Source organism: Malaclemys terrapin, chromosome 1 (assembly GCF_027887155.1).
Source record: "Malaclemys terrapin pileata isolate rMalTer1 chromosome 1, rMalTer1.hap1, whole genome shotgun sequence".
Taxonomy (NCBI): domain Eukaryota; kingdom Metazoa; phylum Chordata; order Testudines; family Emydidae; genus Malaclemys; species Malaclemys terrapin.
In genome coordinates, this window is record NC_071505.1 from 294,012,916 (window position 1) to 294,033,785 (window position 20,870).

The 20,870-nt window shown below is 42.7% G+C and overlaps 1 protein-coding gene across 7 annotated transcripts in view; it reads right to left on the minus strand.

The window, feature by feature from the left end:
- Positions 1–20,489, minus strand: part of ESD (esterase D) — a 29,374-nt gene extending 8,885 nt beyond the window's left edge. The window contains exons 1-6 of one of the 7 annotated variants that reach the window (XM_054014603.1): positions 20,405–20,472; positions 14,311–14,350; positions 12,875–12,950; positions 10,736–10,861; positions 10,529–10,617; positions 7,286–7,384 (exon numbers count right to left, since the gene is read on the minus strand). In XM_054014603.1, the coding sequence (XP_053870578.1) occupies positions 7,286–7,384; positions 10,529–10,617; positions 10,736–10,861; positions 12,875–12,942 (382 nt within the window). In that variant the 5' untranslated portion in view covers positions 12,943–12,950; positions 14,311–14,350; positions 20,405–20,472. Of the gene's footprint in view, positions 1–7,285; positions 7,385–10,528; positions 10,618–10,735; positions 10,862–12,874; positions 12,951–14,310; positions 14,351–19,879; positions 20,367–20,404 lie in introns of those variants that run through there. The other 6 variants (XM_054014617.1, XM_054014611.1, XM_054014636.1 and 3 more) reach the window with 6 other exon arrangements.
- Positions 20,490–20,870: the final 381 nt, after the last annotated feature.

Genomic DNA, 20,870 nt, shown 5'->3' on the forward strand with positions numbered 1-20,870 from the left:
GCAATTACAGGACAGTAAGCCTGACTTCAGTACTGGGCAAATTGGTTGAAACTATAGTAAAGAACAAAATTGTCAGACACACAGATGAACATAATTTACTGGGAAAGAGTCAACATGGTTTTGTAAAGGGAAATCATGCCTCACCAATCTACTAGAATTCTTTGAAAGGGTCAACAAGCATGTGGACAAAGGGGATCCAGTGGATATAGTATACTTAGATTTTCAAAGCTTTTGACAAGGTCCCTTACCAAAGGCTCTTAAGCAAAGTAAGCTGTCATGGTATAAGAGGGAAGGTCCTCTCATGGACTGGTAACTGGTTAAAAGATAGGAAACAAAGGGTAGGAATAAATGGTCAGTTTTCAGAATGGAGAGAGGTAAATAGTGGTATCCCCCAGGGGTCTGTACTGGGCTCAGTCCTATTCAACATTCATAAATGATCTGGAAGAAGGGGTAAACAGTGAGGTGGCAAAATTTGCAGATGATACAAAATTGCTCAAGATAGTTAAGTCCCAGGCAGATTGTGAAGAGCTAAAAAAAGGATCTCTCGAAACTGGGTGATGGGGCAACAAAATGGCAGGTGAAATTCAATGTGGATAAATGCACAGTAATGCACATTGGAAAACATAATCCCAACTAGACATATAAAATAATGGGGTCTAAATTAGCTGTTACCACTTAAGAAAGATCTTGCAGTCATTCTGGATAGTTCTCTGAAAACATCCACTCAATGTGCAGCGGCAGTCAAAAAAGCGAACAGTATGTTGGGAATCATTAAGAAAGGGCTAGATAATAAGGCAGAAAATATCATATTTCCTCTACATAAATCCATGGTATGCCCACATCTTGAATACTGCGTGTAGATGTGGTCACCCCATCTCAAAAAAAGATATATTGGAATTGGAAAAGGTTCAGAAAAGGGCAACAAAAATGATTAGGGATATGGAACAGCTGCCATATGAGGAGAGATTAATATGACCGGGAAAAGAGACGACTAAGGGGACATATAACACTGCTCTACAGCCAAAATGCTTCTGAAATAAATGTAGTCAAACTTTACTAATTCTGGGTCACTGAGAACGAAAATGATGCTTAAAATTGATGATTGGCTCTAGTTTTCAAGATATGCTATTGGGTCAGTATATACCACCCTTGACTTGGGAATGGCGGAGGATAAGTGAGTTATAAAGGGAAGCGATCTCAATTTAAACCAGAAATACATCTTTGACTGAATCTATGAATAAATCTATGACTGGGTTTGGACAGTACTTGCTTTTTAGGCAAAACAATGAATGATGCAATCTGAAGCTGGTATTGTGCCATACATGATATTAATTGCTTCATGTTATTCCTAGAAGTCATGGATGATGCAACCATAACGAAGCTTACATCACTCTGCTGAACAAATTGCCCTATATCAGCTCTAGAAATCATACAGTGTCGTGCTTTCTTATTTGTCAGTGTTTGATTTTACAAAGGGACGCATTTCTGTTTAGCCAAAGTGAGCAGAGATGCCTTGTACTTGTGTGAACAGTGCAGATAATTTCTGCTATGTTTGTGGTGAAGTGACTTTTGCATCACAAAAGCGCAGTATAAGCACTATGGTTAAGAAAGCCTATCACCTTTATTTTGGCTGCAAAATTGGAGATCAGGACAAGAGGTGGGCCCCACACATATGCTGCAACACTTGTGCAACAAATCTTCGCCAGTGGTTGAACAGGAAAAGGAAATCTATGCCTTTTGCAGTGCCAATGATTTGGAGAGAGCCAACAGATCATACCAGCAATTATTACTTCTGCATGGTGCCTCCAGTTGGGAAAGGTGTGTCAAAGAAGAAAAAGTGGACTGTGCATTATCCAAACATTCCATCAGCTATACGCCCAGTACTCCACGGAGAAGGACTGCCAGTTCCTGATGCACCAGAATCATTCTCACTTGAGTCAGATGAGGAAGAGGAAGAGGATGAAACTTCTGGTCCTGAACCATCAATGTCACAGGACCCACATTTTCTCCCATCCTCCTCCTCTGAACCACACCTCAGAACACAAGGGGAACTGAATGACCTTGTCAGGGATTTGGAACTACCCAAGAGTAAGGCAGAGCTATTGGGCTCCAGACTACAGCAGTGGAATCTCCTGGCAGGTGATGTTAGAGCTTCCATGTTCCGTGACGTCAAAAGGATCTTGTCCCATTCTTCTTCATGGAAGGTGATGTTGTAGCCTGCAACAACATCGATGGTGTGATGGCAGCCCTCAACAGCGTTCACGATCCAGATGAGTGGAGACTGTTCATTGATTCATCGAAGACAAGTCTTAAAGCTGGTTTACTGCATAATGGCAATGTTTTGCCATCAATTCCAGTTGGTCATGCAGTCCATATGAAGGAACCTATGACAACATGAAACAACTTTTGAGGTGCATAAACTATGACCAACATCAGTGGCAGCTTTGTGGCGATTTGAAGGTTGTTGCTCTCTTGCTTGGTCTGCAAACTGGATACACAAAGTACTGCTGATTTCTCTGCGAATGGGATAGCCGTGCAAGAGATTCCCACTACATCAAGAAAGATTGGCCACTCCGACAGTCATTGGAGCCTGGGAGGAAAAGTGTTCAGCATCCACCACCTGTTGAATCAAGGAAGATTTTGTTACCACCCTTACACATCAAGCTGGGTCTGATGAAGAACTTTGTCAAGGCCATTGACAAAACACAAGCAGCTTTCAAGTACCTCCGTGGAAAATTTCCAAGCTTAAGTGAAGCTAAGATAAAGGAAGGTGTCTTTGTTGGTCCTCAGATTCGTGAACTTCTTCGAGATGATGCATTTGACCATGCACTGCGTGGCAAGGAAAAGATGGCATGGAAAGCCTTCCAATTAGTGGCAATAAATTTTCTCGGAAACAACAAGGCAGACAACTAGAGGTTGTTGGTGGAAAACCTCCTCAAGGCATACAAAAGCCTTGGTTGCAACATGTCACTAAAGATACATTTTTTGCACTCTCATCTAGATTTTTTTCCACCGAACTGCAGAGCAGTGAGCGACAAGCACGAGCAGTGAGTGATGAGCGAGCGATTTCACCAGGACATTGCAACAATGGAGAAACGCTATCAGGGCAAATGGAGCCCATCAATGCTTGCAGACTATTGCTGGACAGTGACAAGAGATGCTCCATTTAATTAATACAAGAGACAAGCCAAGAAGCGCCGAGTAGACACCGAATAGGACTAAACTATGTACATAATAGTTTTTTGCCTTTTGTTTCATAATACATTTTATTTATATAACCCTTTTGCTGATTTTTAAAGTGTTACATAAACAGGACAGGTGAAATATTATCATGTAAAGCAACCATCAACACATGAAAAGTCCTAGGTTTACAATTTATGATTAAAACTCTACTATCTACACAATATACATAGACATAAAATGTAAAAACTTAAATATCTTAGAAACAGTAGCCAATCAGTTGTTTTAATTGTCATATTAGAATTCAGCACATCAAAATACATAATAAATAGCACATTTTATCTCTGAAGCAGACGACTTCTCAAAAATTGTAGACCAGTGTAATAGGTCTATCAAATCATGACTGGTGTGGAGAAAGTAAATACGGAAGTGTTATTTACTCCTTCTCATAACACAAGAACTAGGGGTCACCCAATGAAATTAATAGGCAACAGGTTTAAAACAAACAAAAGGAAGTATTTTTTCACACAACGCACAGCCAACCTTTGGAACTCCTTGCCAGAGGATGTTGTGAAGGCCAAGACTAAAACAGTGTTCAAGAAAGAACTAGATAAGTTCATGGAGGCTATTAGCCAGGATGGACTGGGATGGTGTCTCTAGCCTCCGTTTGCCAGAAGCTGGGAGTGGGCGACAGGGGATGGATCACTTGGTGATTACCTGCTCTGTTCATTCCCTCTGGGGCACCTGATATTGGACACTGTCGGATGACAGGCTACTGGGCTAGATAGACCTTTGGTCTGACCCAGTATGGCCGTTCTTACTTTCTTAATAGCGGGTCCCAGAACTCTTCTTCTTAGCATATGCGCAACGTGCCTCCAGGTGGCATGTGACCAAGATTCATCATCGAATTTGGTCCGCTGAGAACTGAACGTAATATTTAAGGTGCCACTAGCACAGGGACCATTACTTTCTTCCTTGCTAACATGCCCCTGTTTACTAATACCAGAATTACAAGGGATTTTTTTGCTGCCATATTAAATTGCAAACACTTACCTAATTTGACACAACTGTTAGAACAATTTAGGAGTACACACCTTCCTGCTTATCACAGGCTGAGCCTGGGGCTTTTAAGAGGATCAAAGTTTAGCTCACTCCTGTGACACAGACTCTGCCAAAAACTGAGGGATTCTGGAACTTGTAGCCCAGGAATCACGGGAACTGTAGGCTGAAATCAAGTATGTTGGGTATAAAAGGGTTGGTTGCCTCTGTCTGAGACAGATGGTAGGACTTACTGTGAATCTTTCTGTTAAGGAAGAAATTAGGGAAGGACAAGCATGATAATCTTGCTAAAGGAAAGGGCTTAAGGAAAAAAGGTGGAAAAGCAGCCTGGGAAGAAGCCTCAATGGAGATGAACAAATGTTTGGGACATTCCATGAAGAGGGGCAAATGCCTGCAGTAAAGGGAAGAAATGTTCACTTATATCCTCATGAAGAGGCTTTAAAACCATGTTTTATGTTTTCCTGTTTATTTCTGTTTACCATGAAAGAGTTTTTCATTCAGCTGGAGGGCTAAACCACCAAGAGGGGAAATTGAGGGACTGGACAAATCTGATGACAAAAAGGTAAGCTGCACCATCACACTGCTGATTCTCCCTCTCTTCTTGGCTTCTAAGTTTATTCAGCTGTTGGATTTTGGCCAAATCTTAGATAATGAGCTCTCTAGGGCAGAGACTGTCTTGATTATGTTTGTTTGTATAGTGCTTGGAAGAACAGGGCCCTGACTCCTAACTCCATTTCTTAGACACTACCACAGTAGAAGTGATAAGTGTCTAATACTGCTAAGTCTCTTTGCTTCCCACATGTTGTGTTTCCAGGAGAGTTTCTACTGGGCATGCACTTACAGACACCTGCACATGCAAACACCGCTCTAAATATTTTCTCCACGCTATGTTCGGAACACTTACTTTAACATGTGATTACATTTAATCTGCTGCAAACTCAATGTTCCAGATAACTTAAAGATGTTAGAGATTTGGGCCCTGTGAACAGAGAACTGAGGCTGTCTGGAACACAATGGACATCAGAGATGCACTAGAAAATCCATTAACACAGCGGAGCTTGCAGTCATCTGCTTTGATTTATTCCAGTTATGGCAAGTTACAAAGGCAGGAGACAGGCCAAGAGGTTAGTGCAAAAGAGAACGTCTGATCCTATCAATGAACAGGCATGCACAGAGCAAATGGCCAGAGGTAGCACAAAAGCAAGTCCAAGCACCCAAGGGCAGTTACAGCCCAAAACCCTTAATCTGATGTTATTTGAATGACATAATGAAGATTTGACCATCCCTACTCTGCAGTACATAATAGCTATGAATGCATGTTACAATAATGCTTGTTTCAATATACTTTCTGCATATTAATTAAAAATGCACTAAACACAGGAAGACATCAGGTCCCATGACAAAATATGGAAGACTATATGTTGCTCCCCTAGCAGTTCAGTAAAATATTTTGCAGTAATTTTTCTTAGTACAAAAAAGAGATTAAAGCATAGAACTTTCAGAAAGTTGAAATTCTGTACTTAAATCATTGTTGTGATCAAGGGCTCTCAAATATTCAATGATCTTACATTCTATGTCCAGGGAACTGGAATACCTAGCCATGACGAATAATTTGTGGAAGGAACTTGTTAAGAAGTTGTTTTGAAGGAATTAAATCAAGCATTTTTGTTGAGATTCGATGCCATCAAATGCTGGAAAATATCAGAAAGGCTCCTCCAATATGTATAGCATAAGTACCACTGTAGCAGAAAATACCAAGAGCATTCAGAAAGCTGTAGTGTAATTTACAGAACTCTCCAGGGAACTGTGACAAAGGTGGGTACAGAATTTCCCCTTTTCAGGTTTCCCAATTTCTATACTAATCAATGCCTTATACAGGGAACATTACACCAGCCAAGGAACCCTATCGGAGCCAGACTTCTTCTGCACTGGGGAAGAGATGTGTGTGCTTTTTTTAAACTGTTGTTTTAGCTTTAATAGTAAAAGGCTCTGAAAAATCATGCAACACAGTAAAAACAAAACACTAGCTCCATGTTCCAACAGGGTTCCATGGATGATGTAAGGTACCAGCATAGTATATCCCAGTGATACTCAGATCTCTGTGATTCAGGAGCCAAATTAGCCATCAGCACTGCCCGAAAGAGCCACAGTACTGTGAATTCATTGTTTCATTTACTATTTATATTATATATAAATTCTCACAGTAAAATGCCTATTATTTTATCAACTACAATTGGTTAATACAGGGGTCGGCAACCTTTCAGAAGTGGTGTGCCGAGTCTTCATTTATTCACCCTAATTTAAGGTTTCGCGTGACAGTCATACATTTTAACCCTTTTAGAAGGTCTCTTTCTATAAGTCTATAATATATAACTAAACTATTGTTGTATGTAAAGTAAATAACATTTTTAAAATGTTTAAGAAGCTTCATTTAAAATTAAATTAAAATGCAGAGCTCCCCAGATCGGTGGCCAGGACCCGGGCAGTGTGAGTGCCACTGAAAATCAGCTCACGTGGTTAATATCATAGTAAAAGCATCCTGCTTGGTTAAATAACTTAGATTAGTTAATAATTAAAATCATACAGTGTTTTAATATCATGTGCTGCAAAGAGACACAGGAGACACATTAAAGAGCCGCTTGCAGCTCTCAAGCCTCTGTCTGAGTATCAGCGATATACACCAAGGTGTGTCATGGAGTGTAAGCCAGGGACTTTGGAGAACCAAAAAAAAAAAAAAAAATGGAGGGGATCGACAGTCTTACATTGCCCGTGTGTGACCTGAACTGCTCCCTTATCTTAATTTTAGGGCATTTGTATTAAAATGGCTTTAATAGTGGAGTTCTAAAGTTACAATTCATTTAATATATATTAAACACATAATTCAGAAAATTGGTATAATCTATAGAACCTACAGATGGAACATTCCAATTCAGATACAATTACACCAATACATTCAGTAGTAACATGAATCATTCTATTCTTTGGGGATAAGCAGCAGCAAACATTTATATGCTGAAGGCTCATCATGAAACCTGAAGACACTTACGTGGACTGGTATCTGGTGCAACTACAATGAGGCCATGTTCAGCTGCAGCCTGATGAAAACCAGATTTGGTAATAAAGTTCTGTTCTGTACAAGTTAATCCTAGAGATAAAAATATGACTGGTTATATACTACTCAGAGCATTCCAGCTTCCAACATATACTAGAGAAGTTTAAAAATAAATGGGATTCATGCCTTAAGAATGAATGTAATTGCTAACAGTCCATAGAAACAGACTCAGTTAGATTTTCACATTTCCACAGAAAAAAAGATTTGATCGTACTAACTTTTCCATTTCCCACTTGTATCAACCACCATTCCTTTTAAAGATCTTTGGGATTTTGTCCATGGTTAGGTATTGACCATAATTAGGTCACTGAATGTTTCATCCAGAGAGCCACACGAGTGCTTGTTCATTTACTATAAGCAGAGTTCTCAAATACTGCGTAAGATGTAATTCGAGAAGATATTACGTGACAAAAAAAGTCATTTCATTAGTTAGCAATTATAATAAGCATGGTGGATCCTTATACCTCAGGATCCATAGCAATCTGTGCTTATGACAGAGCAGGTTTGAGACTGAAGTCGAATTACAAGTCTATGATAACGTAGACCAGTATTTTAAGGATTCTTCACAGTGCCATGTAGGAAGAGTTACACATTGTAGTTTTAACCTTCACCTGTGGTGAGGGTTAGATAGTTTCAACTGATTGACTTATTAGCAAAGGCGGCTTGCTTGTAATTAGTTATTTTACTGTAAGTGCTGTATAAAAGAGTTGTGGTACCTCCTCAGACAATTTCTTCTAACCTACAAACAGCTCCAATATTAGATGTTAACACTCTTATGCAATCTGTCATCATTCTACACGCACAACACTCAATTATAATGGAAGTCAAGTACAGGTTAGGGCTTAGAATCACACCTCTACTGGCCTATTCTACCCTTATACTTCCACTAGCTTTAATGGAATTGTAACTGCCTCTAATTTTAGTGACTTATGCTTGTACACTGAATTGAGACATTTACTAATTTTGCCAACCATCAATAATAGAAATTTGCTATTTTTTGATAATTTATACAAAATATTAACAGTTTAAGAAGGTAATGGGGAAAAATATCAAAAGTAACACAAGTAAACTTTACCATAGCTACATATATCAGATTACTGGTAAAATTACAATAGGCTGCAAAACATTGCTTTCAACAACTACTGCTTAAATTGGTAAGCATATATTAGGACAAGGTTTTCGGTTTTCAGTTTTGTTTTTTTAACTAAATTCTTCTATATCATATATATACACAATGTACCTCTGGCAAAATCCATATTTCAAACTTGGTCGGATTTGTTAATACAATCAAACTGGTAGTTCCTGTTAAAATTTGTTTTAGAACTAGAATGTCATTCTTCCACTGTTACACCATGCATTAAGATTAACATTTTACAGTATATCCAGTCCCTGAGATCTAAATAGCACCATATTCTAAAGCATGGACACAGGATGAAACAATTTTCATATAGCACATTTACTTAAATAGGACAGTTTTCCCCATTGTGGATTCCACCCTACTTGTTTAGTTCTGATCATTTTTTCTTCCAGAAACAGGTCCAGAGAGGAAAATATCTATAGAGTGTGCAAACACCAGCTTATCACAAGCTGTTTAGGCACAGCCTTTTATTAGTTACACAGAATATCCTAAATCTATTTGAAGATTTAGTCAACGTGAGCTAAAGGCCCACCAACAATATATAGGTTCTAGATTTTTTTGCATGTGCAGGGCCAGATCCTTCAAGTTTCTCTGCACTGCCCCAGCAGCACAGAAAAAAAAAAAAAGGCCATAAATCTGGCAGCCTGCCCCCCCTAAGGCTGGCTGATTCATATGCTAGCACAATACCACATTGCAGGGGAGTGTTTAAACCCAAACAAAGCAGTCTTCAATGTAGGGTTGCCAGGCATCCGGTTTTCGACCGGAATGCCCCGTTGAAAAGGGACCCTGGCAGCTCCAGTCAGCACCACTGACCGGGACATTAGAAGTGTGGTCAGCAGCGCAATGGAGCTGAGGCAGGCTCCCTGCCTGCCCTGACTCTGCAGAGCTCCCGGGAGCTGCCGGCATTTCCCTGCAGCCCCTAGGTGCAGGGGCGATCAGGGAAACTCTGCACACTGTCCCCACTCCCAGAGCCGACTCCACAGTTCCCATTGGCCGGGAACCATGGCCAATGAGAGCTGCAGGGGCAACGCCTGCAGGCATGGGAAGTGCGCACCACGCAGAACTGCCTGGCTGTGCCTCCACCCAGGGGCCAGACATGCCGGCTGCTTCTGGGAGCAGCACGGAGCCAGGGCACCTGCCTTAGCCAGGGCCTTGAACTCCCCCCCCCCCCAGCCCTGCGACAGTTCCCCGCCGCCCACTCCGCCCTGAGGCACACCCCCCCCATGGCAGCTCCCCGCCCCCAGCTCAACTCTGCTCCGCCTCCTTCCTGAGCATGCCACCCCCGCCCTAATTCTCCTCCCCTCCCAGGCTGGTGGCGCCAAACAGCTGATTGGTGCCGCAAGCCTGGGAGGTGGGAGAAGTGGAGCAGCAACGGCGTGCTCGGGGAGGAACACCGTAAAAAAAAAAATTGGGGGCACCGCTTTTTGGCACCCCCAAATCTTGGTGCCCTAGGCAACCGCCTAGTTCACCTTAATGGTAGCACCGCGCCTGGCCTTAGCCCTGCTGCACCGGTGACTGGGAGCTGCCTGAGGTAAGCGCCGCCCAGCCAGAGCCCATACCCCAAATCACCTCCTCCACCCCAACCCCTGTCCCAGGTCGGAACCCCCTCCCGCACCTTAACTCCATCTCAGAGCGCATATCCAGCACCCCTCAGCCCCAGCCTGGAGCCCCCTCCTGTACCCCAAACCCCTCATCCCCGGCCCCACCCCAGAGCTCACACCCCCAGCTGGAGCCCAAACCCCCTCCCACACTCTAACCTCCTGCTCCAGCCCAGTGAAAGCGAGTGATGGTGGGGGAGAGCAAGCTACTGAGGGAAGGGGGCTGGAGTGAGGGGGGCGCGTGGCCTCAAAGAAGGGCCAGGGCAGGGGGCACGGCCTCAGGGATGGGGCAGGGCAAGGGTGTTCAGTTTTGTGCAATTAGAAAGTTGGCAACCATACTTTAATGGAATCAATTTATCTCCTTTTTTACATACTGTAAATTTTGGGTCTTAAATTAACCTAACAGTATCTTTTAAAAATACCAACGTTCACATTACTCACCTGAGAGCCAGTACAGCACAGGACACTTTCCAATTTCTGCTTTTGGTGGCAAATAGATTCCAAACCTCATTTTGCATTTTAACTCTATACTGTAGCAACAAAATACATTTGATTAACAGTATCTAACAGACAAGCCCAGGACAATCATTTTAAAAAAAAAAAAAAAAAAAAAAAAAAAAAACACACACTACCTAGAGCAGGGTTTACCTGCGCGGGCCGAGGGATGTTCTGGCCGCTGCTTCTCGCTGCCCCCATTGGCCTGGAACGGTGACAGGTAAACAAACCGGCCTGGGACCCTGGCAGACCGCGTGCCAAAGGTTGCCGATCCCTGATCTAGAGTTTATCGATCTAGAGTTTATCTATGCATTTCTAGAATACTAATCAGAATATCTAAACTAGGCCATTACTGATTCAATGGATAATAGTATTTTAAGAGTGCAAGTGAAACTAACAACATTAGCCTATTGAGTAACACTGATTGCATTTCTACTATGTTTTAAATACATTTTAAAAAGAAAGAAAAATAAACCAAATCCTTACAGTCTGGCTGGTAGGGAATATTTTGAAAATTAGCATTGGAATTAAAGACCTAACAATGTTCAACCTAACTCCTGCCTGTTAAATTGGAGAGACATATTTTAAGAACATTTACAAATAGCTCACATAATTTACAGTGCAGTACATATAGAAGCAAAAGACAAGTTGTTTCAGTCTCCCAGACTGATACACTAATCAATTGCCCAATTTTTATTCAACGTTAAAACTGCCAATAGAAAGCATTTTTTCTTCAGAAGCTACTTTCTTTAGATGCAAGATCTTCCAGCAGCAGTACTATATAAAGGAATATACACCTCTACCCCGATAGTACGCGGTCCTCGGGAGGCAAAAATCTTACTGCGTTATAGGTAAAAACGCATTATATTGAATTTGCTTTGGCCTCGAGCATCTCAGTTATTAATAGTCAGCAAATAGCCCCGCCCCCTATCCGACCCCCACCGCGAGGGGGAGCAGGGCGGGCAGCCTCGCCCGAGGTGCCCACGTGTGCCTGGTCTCCGCCCCGTGCCCATGCGGTGCCAGGGGAGGTGAGCCATTGGCGGGCGGCTCCTGCCATGCGTGCCCATGCTCAGCCCATCTCTCCTCCTCCGCAGAGCCCCGAACAGCCCGTCTCTGGTGAGGACGCTGCAGCCAGCTGTCTGACGGGGCACATGGAGCCCCTGACTGCGGGCAGGTAGTGCAGCGCTATGGCCCCGGAGAGCCCGCCCGGCGCTGCTGCGAGCGGGGCGCAGCCTGTCAGCCGAGCCTGCTGTGTGCCGAGCCCTCCAGCGCCGGGACAGGGGCACCTGCACAGCGCCATCTAGGATGGGCAGCTCTCCCTGCCCTGGATCCGCAACTTCCCCAAGTGGACCAGTCTTCCCCAACTTCTCGGCACCAGCTGGAGCCCATGTGACCTTCCCCTGCACTGCAGCTCCCATCCTCGGGGTGTGGCTCCCCCCTGTCCCCTGACCGCCCCCCAAGACCCTGCGCCTGTTATCCAACCCTCGACCCTGGCCAGGCACCCTTAACACACCGCTCAGAGCAGCATGTCGGAGCCAGACACGCTGATGAGCCAGAGCGCGCAGCCCCGCCCCCCAGAGCACTGCTTTACCGCGTTATATCCAAATTTGTGTTATATCAGGTCGCGTTATATCGGGGTAGAGGTGTATATATTCTAATTCAAAAGATGGACAAGCACCTAATTAATATTGTAATACATTTGAATTATACTCTATTTCATGCCACAAGTAAACAGGCTGAAAAGACTTACATAAGCAACTGGAGTTTGACCTTTATCTAAAAGAGTCTCTCCCCTTCACAGCAAAGAATTGCTGATTCATGGGTAATGGGTGTCTTTTAGAGACCAGAAATGAAAACGACATGCTTATATATAGTTGTATAGGTAATTCCTCCTCACTAAAAGATTGTTTCTACTTCTATTTTAATTTGTTTGATGTTTCTTGTCATGTGAATAAAACACTTACTGCTTCATTCACATGGAGTTAATATATATTCATATCTCCACATTGCAAATACAGCAGCCCAAGGTGATGAGACCAATTCTCAGGACATAGTAAATTTACTATTAATGTTTTCCCTCTGCCGAACTTAGTAATAAGTGTTTAAAAATGTAGAATAAAGCAACTTGTAAGCTAAAGACATAATATAAAAATGAAGCTACTAAAACACTAATATTACTATCAGGGAAATGCATATTTTGTCTTTCTTTTGACTATGGAAATATTAGAAGTAATATGATACTGCCATTGCTCTCCCGGTGCTAAAATTTTAGGTTGCCTTTGTAATGCTTACCTGTCATGTTCAAACACCTTCTGGAAACCCTCAAAGCATTTGTTGCTGGAAATCTGTTTCAGTGCCATAATCTCAGCTGTTAAAAAAACAAAACAAAAACAACAACAAAAAACACTATCAATTTGTATCTCCAGCCAACAGGTTTTTAAAAAACAGAAAACAAAAAACAACTTTGAATGGCCATTTTTTGCAGGTTTCAGAGTGGTAGCCATGTTAGTCTGTATCAACAAAAAGAACGAGGAGTACTTGTGGCACCTTAGAGACTAACAAATTTATTTGAGCATAAGCTTTCGTGGGCTAAAACACCACTTCATCAGATGCATGCAGTGGAAAATACAGTAGGAAGAGATATATACACAGAGAACATGAGAAAATGGGTGTTGCCATACCAACTATAACGAGAGTAGAGAAAAAATAAAACTTTTATAGTGATAATCAGGATGGCCCATTTTTTTCAGGTGACTACAGTACAGCTGACTTTTACAAATAAGTTACCTTCCAGTTACACAAATTCTTTCCATGTTTCAGAAACAAAATTTCAGTTGCCTTATATGAACATTTCAGGTTTAATAACTGTGGTCTATAATAGGGTACCAAATTTGTGGCTGTTTGCCAACATTTTTTGTGTGTGTGGTAACTTTTAATAAAAGGAGAGAACAGTAATGGTGTGAAGGGAATGGGATCAAGTAACCAAGACACCTCCTCATATGTTCTTCTGTGGTACACAGGTTTGAACATCTTTTTGTCTTATGAAATCATTCCACCTCTGGCAATCTATAGTCTTTTATTCTCCAGCTTCTACTCCTACATTCCACATTTAAAATGAATTTACATTTAAATCCTACAGTTTGGGGATCATTGTGTTATTCTGCCTTTGTGAACACTACTTTCCAAGCCTGGCAAGGAACAGAACAGTACAGAACAGAAATTATCCTATCTTTTGCCTTCATTTTGTTCATAAATTAACTCTAGAAGTATATGGTTTCTCACCACATTCTCTGTGCTTGGGAATTTTAACTCCTTAATAAACACTTACTACCCAAATACCTTCACTTTTGCTAATAAATAGAACCTTTTAAACTATCGACATCTGCATCTTGAAGAAACTGGTGCCAACACTTATATCTTTACATTAAGACAATAAGAGCATGACTATACATTTGGGCCCTAATTCAATTACTACAATTTTACTGTTACTGGTGTAACTTCCCTGGACTATGATGGTATTACACTAGCATAAAACTGGAGTAACACAGCAGTGAACTAGACTCTTAGCATCTTTGAAAGGCAAGGTCTTTAGAAGGCTCCAAATCTTTTTATGTTTATTCTCAAAACTACTACTTATACCATTATTTTTGCTACTCCTAGGCTGTCAACATTAACGTTAGTTTGTATTTTAGGGCTTTACTGTACAATATCAGAGGATTCCATCTTACCAGGTTGACTTCTCTCAATCTTTATACAAAAATAAGGAACCTGAAAAATATAAAAACATACTTTTGCAATCTTCTCTGGAAAAGTAGAAAGAACAGGAGTACTCGTGGCACCTTAGAGACTAACAAATTTCTGCGGATACAGACTAACACGGCTGCTACTCTGAAATCTGGAAAAGTAGATACCATTCAAACATATTAAAATATTTCTGCTGAAACCCACCCAGAACACTTGCAATAAGCAACACACCTGCAGTGAACAGGGAGATGACCTAGAAGAACTAAGAGGTTCACTCTCTACATTCTAGGACTCCAAAAACAACATTTCTCTAATAAAGAATCCCACTGCTACTAAGCTGATGTCATCCTCAGAAGCCCAATGCATTTGTAACTTCTTCCAACTTCACACTGTGGCCTTCATGCATTTCCTCTGCCTCTTAACTTTCTCTCTTCCTGCCAACTTTTTCTACACAAAAAATATCCTTAATATTTTTTTTTTATTCTCCTCTTTAAAACTTTTTTGAGAAGACAAAACAGTTAGATCACATGGATTTCTGCTTGAGACTCTACACCAGCTTTATAGGTTTAATCAAATGTTGTGAAGTGATTGGAAGGCATTAGATGAGCAGTGCTGTATAACATAACCACCCGGTTTTAGTTTATACCAGTTAAAAGTTAACTGGTACCTCAGGTTGAACTGAGGGCCTCTTACAAAGCCCTAAGAATACATAGCTCCATCATGCTCATTTTACCCTACCCTTTAAAAAAAACCCTCATTGACTGGTACACAGCATCTTAAATACCCATGGTACTATTGAATAATAAGTCAGTGTCAAAAAGATAACAGGGTCCCACCTCTAAGGGTTTACAATCTAAAGGTACAAGCAAAGAATGCCAGACAAAACCAAAGAGAATGCAGCATGGCCATTTCATGTTAAACACTTAACTGAACAGTTGGGTTTTCAGTACACCTCTACCCTGATGTAACGCGACCCGATATAACATGAATTTGGATATAATGCGGAAAAGCAGCGCTCCGGGGAGGTGAAGGGGGGCTGCACGCTCCGGCGGATCAAAGCAAGTTCAATATAACGCGGTTTCTCCTATAATGCTGTAAGATTTTTTGGCTCCTGAGGACAGCGTTATATCGAGGTAGAGGTGTAACTACTTGAAGATGTTTTTTCCAGTAATTCCTTGGCATATAGTGGGAGACTATTCCAGGCACTCACTGAGGAATGGCTGAGCCAGGAACAAGCAGAGACAAATGGGCAGAACACAAGGGAATATGTGAGCAGAGACTGAGAGGGGACAGAATTATGAGAACTAATGTTCCATTCCAGTACTTCTACTGTACTTCATACTCCACTTTTCCTAAATAAGTCAAGATGGTGTATCTACTAATCTCACTGTCAGCCCTCAGCTACCATAGGGAATATCCTCTATAACAGTGGTTCCCAAAGTTTTTAGTAAGGTACCCACCAACTGCATGTTCTCTTTTTGGGGAGCAAGGGGAGAAGGGTAAGAGGAGCATAAAAGGTGGAACACTGCTCTGGAAGAGTGGGGAAGGGAAATGGGATTTTATTATTCAGGATGCTACCATAGCCAAATATCATGCAACAGTAACAGTTCACTAGGGATGTGTTTAAACTGTCATCTTTTTTTTTTTTTTTAAATGGTAGATAGCATTGTATGTTTAAACATAGTATGAGGAGCCAGGAAATTTAGTTCTAATCCAAGTTCTGTCACTGGTTTGCTTGTGTTCTATATTTCCTGTATTCATCTACTCTCTCTTGCCTTATAGGAAGACTGTAAGTTTCTGAAGGAAAAGATTGTCTTTTTTATATGTTTGTACAGCAACTTGCACAGTGGGGATGTAAAAAGAACAGGAGTACTTGTGGCACCTTAGAGACTAACAAATTTATTTAAGTATAAGCTTTCGTGGGCTACAGCCCACTTCATCGGATGCATAGAATGGAACATATAGTGAGGAGATATATATACACATACAGAGAACATGAAAAGTTGGGAGTTGTCCTACCAACTCTAAGAGGCTAATTAATTAAGAGAAAAAACTTTTGTGGTGATAATTAAGATAGCCCATTACAGACAGTTTGACAAGAGGTGTGAGAATACTTAACATGGGAAAATAGATTCAATGTGTGTAATGGCTCAGTCATTCTCAGTCTCTATTCAAGCCTAAATTGATATGTCTAATTTGCATATTAATTCAAATTCAGCAGTTTCTCATTGGAGTCTGTTTTTGAAGCTTTTCTGTTGCAAAATTGCCACCTTTAGGTCTGTTACTGAGTGGCCAGGGAGATTGAAGTGTTCTCCTACTGATTTTTGAATGTTATGATTCCTGATGTCAGATTTGTGTCCATTTATTCTTTTGCTTAGAGACTGTCCGGTTTGGCCAATGTACATGGCAGAGGGGCACTGCTGGCACATGATGGCATCTATCACATTGGTAGATGTGCAGGTGAACGAGCCCCTGATGGCGTGGCTGATGTGACTAGGTCCTATGATGATGTCACTTTAATAGTTACGTGGACAGAGTTGGCATTGGGCTTTGTTGCAAGGATAGGTTCGTGGGTTAGTGTTTTTGTTCAGTGGTGTGTGGTTGCTGGTGAGAATTTGCTTCAGGTAGGGGGGCTGTCTGTAAGCGAGGACAGGTCTTTCTCCCAAGATCTGTGAGAGTGATGGATCATCTTTTAGGATAGGTTGTAGATCTTTGATGATGCGCTGGAGAGGTTTTAGTTGGGGGCTGAAGGTGACAGCCAGTCTATGACTAGGGCCCATAAGCACTACCACAATACAATTAATAAATATATCTACCAGCCATACGTTTACCGTGCAATTTTTTTAAAAAGCTGCAGAAAGTTAAAAAGGACTATTCTACTGTTATAAAATATTAGCCTGATGTAGTTTTCTATCTTACTGTGAAACCCCATCATAACAGAAATTTGTCCACCCATCCCTGACTTGCTAAGAAAGTAACATCACCAATTAATTTTGATGCCTAGTACCTTCCTTTTCTGCTCATTCTGAAACTGTAAGTTTAAATTCTAACCAAATGTTTTGCATTTAGCCAGGAAAACGCCAATAAAAATGCAGCGGTCTTCTTTAGGAACTTTTTAAAACTATAAATACCAGGAGAAAATTATTACATTTAACTTAAGTGAGAGCTTCTAAATAAAGCCAAGGTCTGTCTCATCTTACGCGGGGGTTCCGTTCCACGGTTAGCGCATAAAGCGAAAACCACGTATAACCAAAACCCCACTGAGTTCAATGGCGGGCGAAATCACCCGCACTACAGGTATAGTATTAAAATTGTTGTTTTTCTCTTTTTTTGTTTTGTTTTTGTTTTTGCCGACCGCGTAAAGTTGAAATCGCGCGTGTTAAATGCGCGTAAGATGCGACAGACCTGTATGGTATATTGTAAATTAAAAGAGCTTCAGTTAAATATTCTTTTATCAGCAAAGAGACAATGGATGTTTCTTGTTGCCTTGGGGTTGTTAGATTTTTAATCCAATTTCAGTGTTAAATGTAAATGGTAGTATTTGTGTTTACCTGTTCTACTGACTGAACTTTTGTTCAAGCCCAAAATGTGATGAATTAAAAGGATATAATCCTGCAGAAGAATCAATTTTCGTAACAGAACAATTCCACAGCTATGCAAATCTTTACACTATATTATATTCATTTTATATATACAAAGTTAATATTTCCCTGTGGTCATGTCTAGTTCTTTTCTCTATAATCACATTCGAATTTGACTATATCAATGCCGATTCACGTAACAAAAATCAAGGCCTAAAACGAAGCTCCTAAATTCATATTCCGACACCCAGCTTTGAAAACTTTGGTCAAAAAGAACTATATGCAGTAAACCAAATTCATTTTTGTTGTATCTTCAGTGACGTCAATGTGTTTTCAATATGTTGAAAAAGGCAACTAAAAGGAAAGGGAATATAACAGATTACGTTTTTGCAGAAGCAGGATCACCAATGGCATGCAATGAGGCAAATGCAATTTTAGTCTGGTAGGCAATTCTCCCTGATCCTCTGAGCTCTATATATCTACTGAGTAATCTCATTGCATAAAAGTTAATCAAAAGTGAAGCAAAACAAAGCAGAAAACATATTGTAGGAAACAATTCAACAGCTGCAGGGGAATTTACCGGTTAGTACAATGCTGGCTTGTCTACACCTAACTTCTGATAGTTTTAATAGTAATGCCCCATTCTTGTAGTCATGTAGGTCCCAGAATATTAGAGAGAAAAGGTGGGTGAGGTAATAACTTTTATTGGACCAACTTCGGTTGGTGAGAAACACAAGCTTTCAAGCTACGCAGGTCAGACCTGAAGAAGAGCGCTGTCTAGCTCAAAAGATTGTCTCTCTCACCAACAGAAGTTGATCCAATAAAAGATATTACCTCGCCTACCTTCTCTAAGTTTTAACAGTGGGAGATACAACTATTTTTGGATGGTATTTGATTCTGAAATGGGGGGAGGGTCCTGAAGTGTTTTCAGAGGACAGAGATGGACCTTGACAAATGTTAAATCAGAGACATTATAGGGTACAATTAAAGAAGGCACAAAAACTAGAGGGGAAGGAAACAAAGCTTAGATTGTGGACAAACCATAAGGAGTATAGGAGAAGAAAGACAGCGCTGGAGTAATAGAGAATTTTAAAGGGATAAAAACTTGATACATGAGGGAAACCAGTGTAAAGATTCAAGTAGCTGGGGGGTGGGGCTGGGGGGGCATTGTCAGTGCTGAAGGAGAGTAACTTGGCAACTGGAAGGAGAGATGGAAGGGAAGGCAAGCCAGGAACCTTCAGTGGTGCATATTAGGCCCTGGCAGTTTCTTCTGTAACATTACTTGCTGTCAGATAAGAGGAAGAAATGAATTTTCTAAGTGTTGAAGCAAAGAAGCTCAAAGTGCATGGGTGATTATTCCCTATACTTGAGAGGAATTGTATTTGTCTCTACCATGAGAACTATTGCACAGAAGATTTCCTTGACGCTCTGTTAATTTCCTTTATCATCAGACTGGAACTTTTTGTAAATACAGGCGTCAAACAAGGTGATTCCAAGGAGTTCCCCATTTATCTTTTCTTTATTGTTAATTAATTTATATGTTTTATCACGTCTTCTTTCTCAAATAAACTATCCAATCTTCAAAGTTTCTCTTCACATGGGATATTCCATGCCCTTGATCCAGGCTTCTCTGAATGCCCTCTAGTTCTGCAGTAGCCTTTGAGACTGGGTGACCAATACTGTACACAGTACAGACCACACCAGGGGTTGATATATTGACATTATCATATTCTTTGTATTATTCTCCATCACATCAGAACATCTTGTTTGCTATCTGACTGCAGATGTCCATTGAGCAGAGGTATGTATATATATATGGCGCTGTCTATAATGATGCCCAGGTCCCCTCTGAGGAGGTCCTTGTGGGAACAGGGAGACTTGCGTGAAGTCACTGCCTCGCTCCCCCACCCAGCACAGAGCAATAGGCTGGTATCTCATTACACCCCCCAGCCCCCTAATTTGCAAACTTTACCTGCGCAATTTGATTTCTTTCTCCAGGACTCGGACAACCGAGAACACAGGACCCCGCTGCCCGGGCCAGGCTGGGTGACTATGAACAAGCGTCAACTCGGGGGCGACGTGACCCCCGTTTGGCTGAAGCGATGCGAGGCTGGACGCGGACAACCTGGCGCTGGTTTGGCGGCGCTTCTGGCGCGGCCAGGGCGAAGCTCAGCCCATGCGCAGAGCCCGGCTCAGTCTCGCCTTACAGGCGCCCCAGGCAGGGGCTGCAGGGTTAGGAGGAGCCGCGCTACCTCCCGCGCTGACGGCCGGGCCCGCAGCGAGCCCAGCCAGCCCCGAGCCCCGGCTGCGCTCAGCGCGGCGGGGCCTGGCCACGGCTGTGCCCGCCGGGACGGTGAGCGCGACCGGGGCCTGTCGGTAGAGCCCGCCGCTGCCGCCTTCCCGAGCCCCAGGGCCTCCCCCGGGGCACCGGCAGAGCGAGCGCGGCCCTGCACCCACCCCCGCGGGAGCAGTGACAGCCCGCGCCGCCGCCGCTTACCTCGGGCGCTGGCGGGCCGCGGTGCCGGAGCAGCCGAAAGCGGGGGTGGCGGAGGAGGGCGGCTCTTAACATGGCGCCGCCCCGACTGCCGCCCACAGCGCCGCCCCGGGGCCACCGCCGGAGACCTGCCTCCTCCGCCTGCCCCTTCTCCGCCACTGCCACCGCTCCGGCCCCCCGCCCCTTCCAGGGCTGCCCCCCCCCCCAGTCTCCACATCGCGGGGACACCGCCCCGCCCCTTCCAGTGCAGCCCCCCCACAGTGTCCCCTCAAAGGCTGCCCTCCCCCCAGTACCAACATCCCCCTTCCAGGACTGCCTCCCCACACAGTGTCCACAGCCCAGGGACCCCCCACTGCCTATTCCAAGGCTGCCTCCTCCCTCCCCACAATGTCACTGTCCTGTTCCCCCAGAGCGCCAGTAGTGCCTCCTTCCCCTCCCCGTCACTGCCCCCTTCACAGCTTCCCTGCCC